At 37.4% G+C, this 12,556-nt stretch overlaps 1 protein-coding gene across 2 annotated transcripts in view; it reads left to right on the forward strand.

The window, feature by feature from the left end:
* The window catches only part of ANK2 (ankyrin 2), a 226,624-nt gene that overhangs the window by 180,174 nt on the left and 33,894 nt on the right, over positions 1-12,556 (forward strand). For both annotated transcript variants that reach the window (XM_080796920.1, XM_080796921.1), the window contains 6 exons: positions 2,116-2,327; positions 2,697-2,901; positions 5,302-5,398; positions 7,557-7,785; positions 8,570-8,695; positions 12,047-12,169. In XM_080796920.1, coding sequence (XP_080653046.1) covers positions 2,116-2,327; positions 2,697-2,901; positions 5,302-5,398; positions 7,557-7,785; positions 8,570-8,695; positions 12,047-12,169 — 992 coding nt within the window. The remainder of the gene's footprint in view (positions 1-2,115; positions 2,328-2,696; positions 2,902-5,301; positions 5,399-7,556; positions 7,786-8,569; positions 8,696-12,046; positions 12,170-12,556) is intronic.

A 12,556-nucleotide genomic window follows, 5' to 3' on the forward strand; every position in this document is an offset into this window, starting at 1 on the left:
GGTATGTGTGGTCTTTGTGTTATTTTAGTGCATTAGAGGATAATATGATTTCCTTTTAAAATTTTTTATTAAGGAGATATGAAAATTAAGTTCACTCAAACTTCTACATGTAATTCAAGCAAGGCGTCAGCCAGGGTAGAATTTCATATACACACCTACACAGAGAGTTAAGAATTTTTTTTTTCCCATTGGGACTTTGATCTCTGTAAATCCCAAATCCAGCTTGGGCCATCTAGCCACAGGTTGAAATATCTCAGTGTGACTGAAGGGAATTGGCTCATTGTCTGGCCTCCTTAGGCTGCACAAAAATGAAGTTTCAGTCCTAATACCCGGAGATGGGTGTCACTTTGTTTTTAAAAAAAGATTTATTTATTTGAGAGAGAGAAAGAGCGAACGAGTAGTGAGCAGGGGCAGAGGCAGAGGAAGAAGCAGACTCCCTATGTGGGGAGCAAGGAACCCTATGTGGGGCTCGATCCCAGGACTGTAGGATCATGACCTGAGCTGAAGGCACATGCTTCACCGTCTGAGCCACCCAGGCACCCCATGGTTTCACTTAAAGTAACTACACAAATAGGGCAAGTTCTTTGTCTAAGCACCAAGAGCGGTACAGAACTGGACTCACAGCGGTCTGGCGATTTCTCAAGTTTACCAGGCTTGTGGACTATAGCCAGAAGCTTCAGGTGTGGCTTGTGAGTAGTAAGTGTAGCTGAACAGCAGCCGCTTTATTATTTCTTTCTGCATCCTGCTGAGGTGGAATAAGAACAGAGGCCAGGTTTACCCTACCGAAGAGGTTGATGGAAAATTATGCCCTCTAGATGCATAGGTCAGTCCTTTATAAGGAGGATTAAAAGATCAGACTTCTTCCTGATAAAGCTTGTTTGATGCAATATTTAGCTGCTTCTGTTTCTTGGAGCCATTTCCTTTGTCTGCATTTAGGTTCAGGATACTTTCCTCTGAGATATACCTGTCATTAACACTGCCACAAGCACTGGCGTCTTGTCCTTCACTGAGTACTTGTATAACTCTCCATAGGTGTATAAAACCTTTTTTTAAATGAAGAATCAGATTTTTATATTTTTATGCTCTCTGTGCTTGGAAGTGCATTCTTTTGTATGTATGTGCTAGTGTTTGCCAGTCCATCCGTTTTCAGTTATGCATGATCAGATCCTGGGACCTTTGGCTTTGCTCTCTAGTTATATTCAATTGTCAAGAAAAATATAGTTGCTGTTCCTGCCTCTGGAATGGATTGCAAATCTTTTCCAAAAGTAAAGAACTCTCCGTGATCCCTGAAAATTCAGTGATCCCCTTAGTGCAAATTTTCTGCCTTTTAAACCAGTCTGATTTTCGTATTGCCCTAGATATCTACACTAATGCAATTTACAAAGAGCCCATTATCCTATCTTCCTGACAGTAGATGATATTTTTGGTAAGTTAATGGTTTCAGAGGAATACTCAAACCCTGAATTCATAATCACTGATTTTTTTTTTTTTTTAACATCTGACTCTTTCAGAGACAACCATGTCACTAGAATAAACACACAAACACAAACCTTACCCTTAAAGGACAGATTTTTATCCCTGTACTCTTGCCCTGAGAACTGAAAGGGCCATATTTCTTCTTAAAACCGCAATAACTGGTTTTTGAGCTAACTTTGAAATTTGTGAAGAAAAGGAATCCAGAAGCCATTTCCTCTCCCTCACGTAAAGCAAGAATAGGACGGATTCGTTTCCATTCCAGGTTTGCCCTCAAAACCCTTCATTTACAGAGGGTGCCGGGCCCTGCACTACTGCTTCTGGAACTGGATGCTTTTCTTTTCACAGTGCCCTGGAAAGACCTAGTTTCCACAGACAAATAAAACGTGCAGAATAAATGGTGATAGGTCTTGAAAGACTGGAGGGTTTTTTTTGTGGTTTGTTTTTTGTGTTTGTTTTTTGTTTGTTTTGTTTTCTGGTGTTGTTAGGATAGTCTTGCTTTTTAAAAATTTTCCTATTATTAAAAAAAAAAAAAGTGTTTTGCTTCTATGCTTGTTTACTATTAACTGTGCCCCGGAGTTTGCTAGAATGGTTTTGGAAGGAAATCTTTGCTGTATGAAGATGGGTCATTTCTTGTCTCAGTGCTGGATAGCCCAGAAGACCTAGAAAAGAAGCGAATCTGCCGCATCATCACCCGTGACTTCCCACAGTACTTTGCGGTGGTATCGCGCATCAAACAGGACAGCAACCTGATTGGCCCCGAGGGAGGTGTGCTGAGCAGCACCGTGGTGCCCCAGGTGCAGGCCGTCTTCCCAGAGGGGGCGCTGACCAAGAGGATCCGTGTGGGCTTACAGGTATGCCCGTGTTGGATACGAGTTAACCCAACATGGATTTTTACTCTAGTGATTCAAAGTCAGCTTTTCAGGTGGGAAATATATGGTTAATGTGTCAAATGATCCACAGGTGAGCCACAGCTTCCCTTAGAGATGGGAGGTCTCCTAAAGTTTTATATGAGGGCTTAGTACTAAACTTACAGTTGCTGTATTTGAAGTCACCAGAAAGTCACCAGACTGATTTCTGAGCTAAGAAGAGATGCATTGAGTAAGAAATTTGACATAGATATCGACATATTGATATCATATGACATAGATATCGACATATATTGATATCAATATATATCAATACATATTGATATACTGTGCTATTTTCTTTCTTTTAAAAAGGCTCAACCTATGCACAGTGAGCTGGTTAAGAAGATTCTAGGCAACAAAGCTACCTTCAGCCCTATAGTCACTTTGGAACCTAGAAGAAGAAAGTTTCACAAGCCAATTACCATGACCATTCCTGTCCCCAAAGCTTCAAGTGATGTCATGTTGAATGGTTTTGGGGGAGATGCACCAACCTTAAGATTACTATGCAGCATAACAGGTGAGTCACATAAGACTCTGCTAGTAGAAAGTTCTGAAAGAAGAAGCAGATTGTTGTAAATATTAAATTACCTTTGTCATTAGATACCTGTGAGGTTATATGCATTAATTCAGGAAAAGCATTCTAATTTACTAAGCAAGTGAAAGGTGAAAGAAAATGAACATCTGATATGTTTATCAGATATATTTATCAGATATAGCTTGTATGCCAAACTATTAGACATTTTATATGCATTGGCATTTTAGTCTTTACAGTGGCTCTATGAGGAAGTGTTAACCCTATGCATTGAAAAGGAAACCAAGGCTGAGAGAAGTTCTATAACTTGCCTGGTATAATACCATAAATATTCAGCAGAGTTGGAATTCAAACCCAAATTTACGTACCTCAAGGCCTAAGGTTTACACCTTCATGTAAGACTTCACCTTATATTTTCCATGTAAGACTTCATCTTATATGAAAAATAAATAACACCTTGAATAACTATACTCAGAAGTTCAGGCATCTGTCTAGGAATGGGTTTGTCTTTATCATTGATCTGTTGAACTAACTTAGGAAAAACAAATGTATTTAATAATTAACTGAATTTTGGTCTTTTCAATTAGAAATTGCAGTAGCTTTTGGACAACTACCACACTGTAGAAAGACATTCCTAGAACAATGGTTTTTTTCTGCTCAATATTATCACCATAAATGCTGAGAGGAAAAAATCCACACAAATAACCTGTGTCAGGACTACATTATTGGACTGATAATTTCCCTGTTTAACAATAACTACTTTGTGTTGGCATTCAGTAAATATACTATTGTCAATAGGAATAATCACCATCCGTGGCTGTTTAGGTATTGTTAGCATTTTTTTTTTTTTCATTTCTTCTCCATATGGAAAGGAATGTTCACCCTTATTTTGCTCTCTAATTCTCCCTTCTTACTAGTGGGTTTTTTTTTTTTTCTGTACTTAAGATAGCAAACCATTGACACCTTATCACATAAGTTTAATAATATGACAAGGTTTTAAAATGCACAGACTACAATGAGTATAAAGGGAAATCTTATGCTTCATTTTCACTTTCCCAATTACCCATTTGTGGTTGTTATCAGCATTCCTGGGTGTTCCATGCATATACGATTAAGCTTTCTATAATGTGCAACATAATGGCATGGAAGCAAAAGAAAGAAGACTGAAAAATGTCTGTGACACACCTGCCCTTGTAAGTGATCAAATGAAGATACCACCTGCGCCTAGACACCATCGAATCTAGTTATTCCAGCCATAGATCCTCAGATGGGGTTGTACGAAACATGTCCTTAAATTTATTTGTTAATTAAAAAAAACATGTTAACCACAGTGCTCGGATTTTTGTGTTTTGCTCTGTTATATGGTTCTGCTAAGAATTCCTATTTTAGAGGCCTGTTAGAATAAGTTTCCATGAACTTTCTCTGATAACACATTTCCTTCTTTAGGGAATTTTAGTGTTGCAGTTTATTCTCATCTTGAACATACGTTCCTCCTATAGTGCCTTAAGACTATTTTATCCTTATCTGTGCCAAGGTAATTTCCCAGTCGAATGAAAGTCCATATCCACCTCCATGGTGATCTTTCTGTGCACAGAGGCCATCCTTCAGCACTCATTCATTTGTTCACTCACCTTGCAGTATTACTGAGCTCTTAATATTTTCCAAGCATTTTTTTCCGCCCAACTTGAACTGCAAATTGAGAAGAAATTTTATTTCTTAAAAATAATTCCAGAAAATATGAAGTTCAGGAACAAAAGATTATTTGGATCTTTTGTTATTTTAACAAAGTATTCAACTCCTTGGTTGATAGAAGTTGCTTTAAAATCATCAGCTGTTACAATTTAAAATGATCTTCAAAGCCTAGCAATTACAATAAAAGCTTCGAAATATCAGTCAGATCTTAACAATAGAGAACAAACCGCGGGTTGCTGGAGGGGAGGTGGGATTGGGGGATGAGCTAGATAACTGATGAATATTAAGAAGGGCCCTTGTGATGAGCACTGGGTGTTGTATGTAAGTGATGAATCACTAAATTCTACATTTGAAGCTAATACTACACTATGTGTTAACTATCTAGAATTTAAATAAAAACTTGAAACATTAAAAAAAAAAAGGAAGTCAGAGAGTCGAACACTTAGTAGGTAATCTGAGACAGTTATTCAAAGAACCTCCCTTAAATGAAGTTCCTTTAAAGGTAGTATTCCCTGTTTGTTTTCAGTGTGTCATTTTTTAGCCTGTGGTTTTTAGACATGTTGTTCCCAATATGTCATTCTGAGGGGTGGATGGGATGACATGGGTGAACACAGCCAGAACCACAAAGACTTTATTTTACAATTCAAAGTCTGGAGTTTTGCCTGATTTTTTTAAATGATCATATTATTTCAGGTGGAACCACTCCTGCACAATGGGAAGATATTACAGGAACTACGCCCTTAACATTTGTCAATGAATGTGTTTCCTTTACAACCAATGTGTCTGCCAGGTATGGTTATGCAGCCCAGAAAAGCCTGATATGTCTTTTGTTTTGTTTCTTATGTTCTTTGAAACTGACTCTTTCTGGTCTGCTTTTTAACATTGTCTGCATTTACTTTCATATTTTAAACTGGACCCTCCAGCAAATGTAATGGTGATGAGACAATAAAGGACAACCAGTCAGATAAAATCTAAGAAAAAGAAAGGATTATGACCCTGACTCTGGTTTTAGCAGCCACCACTGATTTTTCCAGTCCCAAAGGTCTTAGGAAAGATAAATTTCCTGCTGTCAAAAAATAGCCTGAACTACTTTTTCCAACAGAATAATAAAAACACAAAGCCCACCATGGCTTGCTCGAATGGTTTAAAGGTTTCAGTGACTTTTACGCATTCAAACACATGCACATATTACCCATGTATTACCCAATTACATATCACACATTTTTTAAAAGCTGAAGCTACCTAGTTTTATGTCATGTACAAACTAATTCAGTTGATAACTGTTGGTTCCCATTTGCATTGGGATTCATGGATAGCTAAGCATTTTCCCATTTAATTTGATTACTGCAACAACTGTGTGACTTAAAAGAACAGGAGGTATTGTGGCCATTCTACAGATGAGAAAATTAAAGTCGAGAGTAGTTAAAACTTAAATTTCTACTCAAGGATATAAGAAAAAAAATAGAAATTCATGAACAACTCAATAACGGCATGTGGCATACCTGGCTGTGGTGGCACGTTTTTGTCGTTTCAGCCGCTCAGGCTCAGCTGCTGAGTCTTGGGCTCCGTGTGCCAGTGTGATCTGTCACTCAGGCTTCTACAGTCTAATGCGAGGCAATGGCAAGTTTTGAATGACCGGTACCCCAGAGGTACTAAAGAATTCAGCGGAGGGTATTTGCATTGGAATAGAGAGGATGCTTAGAAGAGGTGACTCATGAGACATGTAGGAACCTTATGGGCAGAATGAAAGTGGAAGAGAGAGTAACATGAGCCAAGATGCCAAGATAGAATGCAGAAAGAAAGGGGAGAGCAACAGTGATCCATTTAGTCTGTAGTTCAGAAGTAATGCAGGATTCTGCGTTGTTTATGAGAGTCCTTGTGGAATAGAACCAAGAAGTCAGTATTGTGAGGGTACTTAATGCCAATGAATTATACACTTAAAATGATTAAAATGGTGAACTTTGTATATATTTTATCAAAAGTCAATAAAAAGAGAGAGATGGATCAAGAACTTGAAGAAAAGAGTTGGTAAAATGGTAAGGAAATCTCAGGAATGTTGAAAGATTATGGGAAATGAGTCAAGAGAGGGAGGGTGATCATTGGTGGGGAAAAGTTTCAGAGCAAGAGGATGTGAACCAACCTTTGAAAGTGTGTATACATACCAAACTGAAAAAATGTCTACTGTGGCCTCTGCTTTCTCAGTGAAGTTACCTTTCATAGAGCCTCAGGTGAGGCAAGAGCTCAAGGAGTGTCCTAAAGGTTTAGCAAAGTCACTAAACTTTGAATTGAATAAAATAATATCTGAGGAAAAAGTTGCCAGGCAAGTCACAGACTTAGCTGAGGCTAGAACTCATAAATTGGTCACAAAACAGATGATTTCTTCTAAGAATTATGTTCAGCAATGCTTAGAAGTTCTGGAGCAAAAGCAGTTTTTTAAAAAAGGGATTATTTCACCTTGATGACTGGAGAGGTTGTTGGAAAAGAATGAAGAAAAGCTGGGTAGATTTTACTGGAAAGGGTTTCAGGAAATGAAATAAAGAATAGGAGAGGGAATCAAGGAAAAATAGAAACTCTCAATTCAGCGAGATCCTTGTCATGTCTGACACTGAGCTTACATGCTAGAAGATTCTAAAGCTCTGAGGTATAGTTCAGAAGACTCAATACTCAGAAGATCCTCCAAGGAAGAAAATTATAAATACAGCATTTATTAGTTGATCTTCAACGCCTAATCTTTCTCTTTTCCCCACACTCCCTTCTTCCTTCCCATCTATCCTTCTAACTTTCCTTCTTTCACTTTGTCTTTCCTTTAGTTTCTCTCCTCTCCCTCTCCCCCTTCTTTTTCCAAGAAACATTTAATGACTATTTTGATCATAATGAGGGGACTATTGTTTCCTTATTCAATTGGTGTACTTTAAATTTCAGATAACTGACCTTATTCCATTTTGTAGGTTCTGGCTGATAGATTGTCGACAAATCCAGGAATCTGTTACCTTCGCATCACAAGTGTATAGGGAAATTATCTGTGTACCGTATATGGCCAAATTTGTTGTGTTTGCCAAATCACATGACCCCATTGAAGCCAGGTTGAGATGTTTCTGCATGACTGATGATAAAGTGGATAAGACCCTAGAACAACAAGAAAACTTTGCTGAGGTGGCCAGAAGCAGGGATGTAGAGGTACTGTATTTATAAAAATAATTTATGTTAACCTGTTGTTTATGCCCTTACTAATAGATTATATTTAAAATAGTATTTAATAAATAGAGCCATAAGAAAAAAAAGACGAGTCCACACTTTGATCAGTTAGTAGGTCAAGGTCCAAAATCTGCCATTTTTAGCCAGTTTGGATATAGGGATATACAGTGTATGTGAGGAGGTAAAGGGATTCTCATAAAGTTATTTTGGGACAAATTACAAGTTACTGGTAAAGTATGTAAGTTACTATAATAGTTTAAGTATCTTTATCTTTCCTTGTTGCTTTTATTATTTTTAATACTTAAGAAAACAGCCAGGAAGCATATCCTTTGTATAAATGTGAATGTATCAAATCCAGGGCTTTCTATATTACTTATTCGTATTTCAGAATTTTCTTTCTGTGGGCCTAGGTCAAGTAACCTAACTCATTACAGTGTCAAAAACTACCCAATCAGAAATTTAAATTTAGGACTCAAAGAGATACCAGTTTTGGGGGGTGGGGTGGGTAGCATGAAACAGTGTTAGAAATGAAAACATTAACATTAAATGCCACCATGCATTTGAAGATTCCCGTACCAGTAAGAAGAGAGAGTATTAGCACATGCTTTGTTGCAGATAAGACAAAATGCCAGTCAGCAATTTAAAGATTATGTATGTATATTTTAAGAATTTTGATGTACCAAGTAGTACCACCACTTTTTAATGTAAATAACAAGTAATAATTATAGCTCTTATGTCCTGTGTTATTTTTGTCTGTTTTTACCAGGTACTAGAAGGAAAACCCATCTATGTTGATTGTTTTGGCAACCTGGTACCATTAACCAAGAGTGGCCAACATCATATCTTCAGTTTTTTTGCCTTCAAAGAAAACCGACTTCCTCTCTTTGTCAAGGTAGTATATACATGGCCTTTTCTAATGCATTTTGCTTAAGATCAAGTGAGGATTTAATTTCCTTTAGAAGGAGATAATATTTGCTTTTCAGTCATTGAAGTAATTTTTTAAAACCATATCTGTGAAATTTTAAAGTCCTATAGAGCCAACCATTTTTATTTTTGAAGTTCAAATTCAACCTTAATTTTTACGTATAGATGGTGTTCAAGGCTGAGAATTAAGACAAATAGCCAATTCATTGATTACAAAAACTGGCTACATTTTTTCCAAATTTTACAGAAAGTCTCTCTTTCCTTTTTTGCTATCATTATATCTCTCTTTCCTTTTTGCTATCATTTCTTTTAAATATTTATTCTTAAATTTTAAAAACATATGAATTTCATGTGGAGACCAAAAGAGTTCTAAGTGACAATACTTTGTAATAAAAGCTCTGAAGGAACCCAGGGTCTCACTTGATCTAGTAAGAGATTATCCCAGATAGAGCTGTGAACTGGATATTGTTGGGTCCCCACAAAACAGGGTACCTCAATAATGGGTCCGTGATTAAAGGAGCGAGACTGATACAAAGTGAAGGTCAAGCAAAGCTTTATTTCTCGCCAAGCATCAGGAATCAAACCGACCATCAAACAGACTGGTCGGGGCCACCCCTACAGAGAGGACAACCCCTCCTTGCTTTCCAGACTAACTTTTATAGAGCAAAGGCCATGTGGTTGGGCCTGACCACGCATAGGTGGCCAATGAGATTGTAACACACACAGGAAACTCCACAGTGATGCTAGGTGACCAACTGAATTACAATTTACCCTAGTAGACATTTGAACCAGCCTATCACCTAGTTCAGAATTGGCGCCCAAAAGGTGCCCAAAGGGTGGGGCCCATACTCCTTGGTAGCTAGAAGACGGTATGCACCCCCACTGATTGAATACCTCCACCTGGCCTGACCCACCCTTGTATTTGGACTTTGTTACCTGGGACTGGTTTCCCGGACTTGCTTTTAAATAAGTTCCCCTGGGGGGGCAGGGGAAAGTTCAATTTAAGTTTTACAACAAAATGGCAGTTCAAGCAGGGTGGGGCCACTCTGGCTGAATAGGCCCTTACAGATATATTTTCATAAATTCATCCAACAAACATTTATGGAGATGCTTAAGTACACCGTGAATTTGTTTTCTCTGTTTAAGAATATTAATCCAAGTTAGGAGTTTGGCAGTGATATATACATATTTCATTCTAGAGTCCAGTTATAAAAAGGGACAAAAATGTGTGATGGCAAAATGCAAAGGAAGTTATAATACTGTGCTCTGTTTCTCCAGCTCTTCATTTTTTTCCCCTTCCTTCTCACAGTTTATTTCACTGATCTAGAAGTCCTAATGCTCAACTCTCACAAGATGGAGGCTGGTTTCCAACAGTTTTTTACTGCAATGACTTCAGACTACAAATTCCCAGTTTGTTAGCAATGACTCATTTTAATCCCTTATGATTTTCCAAGGATATGTCAGTAAATCTCTTTAAAATTGTTAGTCTATGAAGCTTTCCCAAGATCTCTATTGAGTCCTTTGTTGTGCCATTTCTGGTTTGATTGTTTTACATGATTAGAGATAGGTTCTTAGAAATCATCGCATTAAACTATAACTGCTGAGGGGTAATGGATCCATTTAACTCAAATGGCTGTATAATTAAGCTAATACTTGATATTGTTGATGTGCAAAAGTCGTTCTATAAACAACCAAACACAGAAATGAGCAAAGGACTTAGACATTTCTCCAAAGAAGGCAAACAGATGACCAATAAGCATATGAAAAGATGCTTAACAGCTTAAGGAAATTCAGATTCAAATCACAAATGAGATACTTTGTACCTATTAAGATGGCAGTTGTTAAAAAATAAATGTATAAATGAAATAAAATGAAATGGCGAATACATGTTGACAAGGATGGAGAGAAATTGGGACCCTGCCCTGATCATTGCTGGTAGGAATACAAAATGATGCAGCCACTATGGAAAACAGTATGATGATTCCTCAAAAATTTAAACCTAGGTTAGAATATGATCCAGCTTTTCCACTTCTAGGTAGATACCCAAAGGAACTGGAAGCAGGGACTCAAACAGTTACTTGGCATCCCAGTGTTCATAAGAGCATTATTCACAGTACCCAAAAGGTGGAAACATCGTAAATATCCATTGACAGGTGAATGGTTAAAATATGGTCTATACTTACAATGGACTATTATTGAGCCTTAACAAAGAATGACATTTTGATACATGCTGTAACAGGGATGAGCCTTGAGGATATATGCTAAGTGAAATTAACAGACACAAAAGACAAATACTCTGTTTCCACTTATATGGTGCCTAGAGAGGTCAGAGGCCTAGAGTCAGAAAATTGAAGGGTGCTTGCCAGGGGTTGAGGAAAGGGAGGAATGGAAAGTTCTTGTTTAATAGAAACAGAGTTTCAGTTTGTGAAGATGAAGAAGTTCTGAAGATGAATGGTGGTGATGGTTGTACAACAGTGTGAATGTACATATTGCTACTGCACTGTGCATGTAAAAATGGTGGAAATGATCAGTTTTTTTTTTTTTTAAGATTTTATTTATTTATTTGACAGAGATCACAAGTAGGCAGAGAGAGAGAGAGGAAGGGAAGCAGGCTCCCTGCTGAGCAGAGAGCCAGATGTGGGGCTCGATCCCAGGACCCTGGGATCATGACCTGAGCTGAAGGCAGAGGCTTTAACCCACTGAGCCACCCAGGCGCCCCGGAAATGATCAGTTTTATGTTACGTCTATTTTAACACAATTCTTTTAAAGAATGAAATTCTGATATATGTTGCAACAGGTTGAAGCTTGAAAATCTTATGCTAAGTAAAATAACCCAGACTCAAAAGGAAGAAACATTGTATAACTCTATCCATTCAGGGTACCCGGAAGAGACAGATTTAGAGACAGAAAGTAGAAGAGAGGTGACTCAGGGTGGCAGGAGAGAAGTATGGGGAGCTATCATGTAATGGGTATAGAGTTTGTGTTTGAGATGATGACAAATTCTGCATAGTAAAGATTTGATGATTGCACAAGTTTGTAAATGTGCTTAATGCCCCTAAATTGAACACTTAAAAATGCTGAGTGTAAAAATGGAAATGATAAATTTTATGGTCTAAGTCTTTTACCACAATTTTTTAAAAGCTGAATGATTCTTTAAAAAATCATTTTAAATGAATATAGAAATAGAGAAAGGAACACCTCTAAATCTTTGGCATTATCAAATAAATTTATTTCTTCCTCATTCTTTTGAGTATCATCTAATTAAAATAAATAGCACATATCATATGTGGGTGAAGTACGCATGCCTTTCTTGTTCAAGGTACGCGACACGACTCAGGAACCTTGCGGGCGACTATCATTTATGAAAGAGCCAAAATCCACAAGAGGCCTGGTGCATCAAGCTATTTGCAACTTAAACATTACCCTGCCGATTTATACAAAGGTATTGTCAAATCTGTTGTAGTGCAATCCAGTCTCTATAGGATTTAATTTTCAAATACTTTAAAAAAAGTCATACAAAAGCACTGAATGCAAGCACGTAGAGCAATCATTTTTGATTCCCTGTCAAATTTTTGATTTTCCATTTAAGTAAGGAAAAAAAGTAGCTCTCCTTTATTTTGCATTAAATTTGCTCTGATGGAAAATTTTTTATAAAGACATATTGGCTAGGAAAGAGAAAATATGAATTTAAGATTTGGGACTAATTTTTAAAAGTAAATTGGGTTTGTCTTCATTGTTTTTATGTGCCCTTCTGGGATGATACTAGTCCATTTGGCCCTAGCAATGTATTATGAGTCCATTAGCTTCTGTTCACTGCCAATTCACAGGT

Source organism: Martes martes (assembly GCF_963455335.1).
Source record: "Martes martes genome assembly, chromosome: 2".
Classification (NCBI taxonomy): Eukaryota; Metazoa; Chordata; class Mammalia; order Carnivora; family Mustelidae; genus Martes; species Martes martes.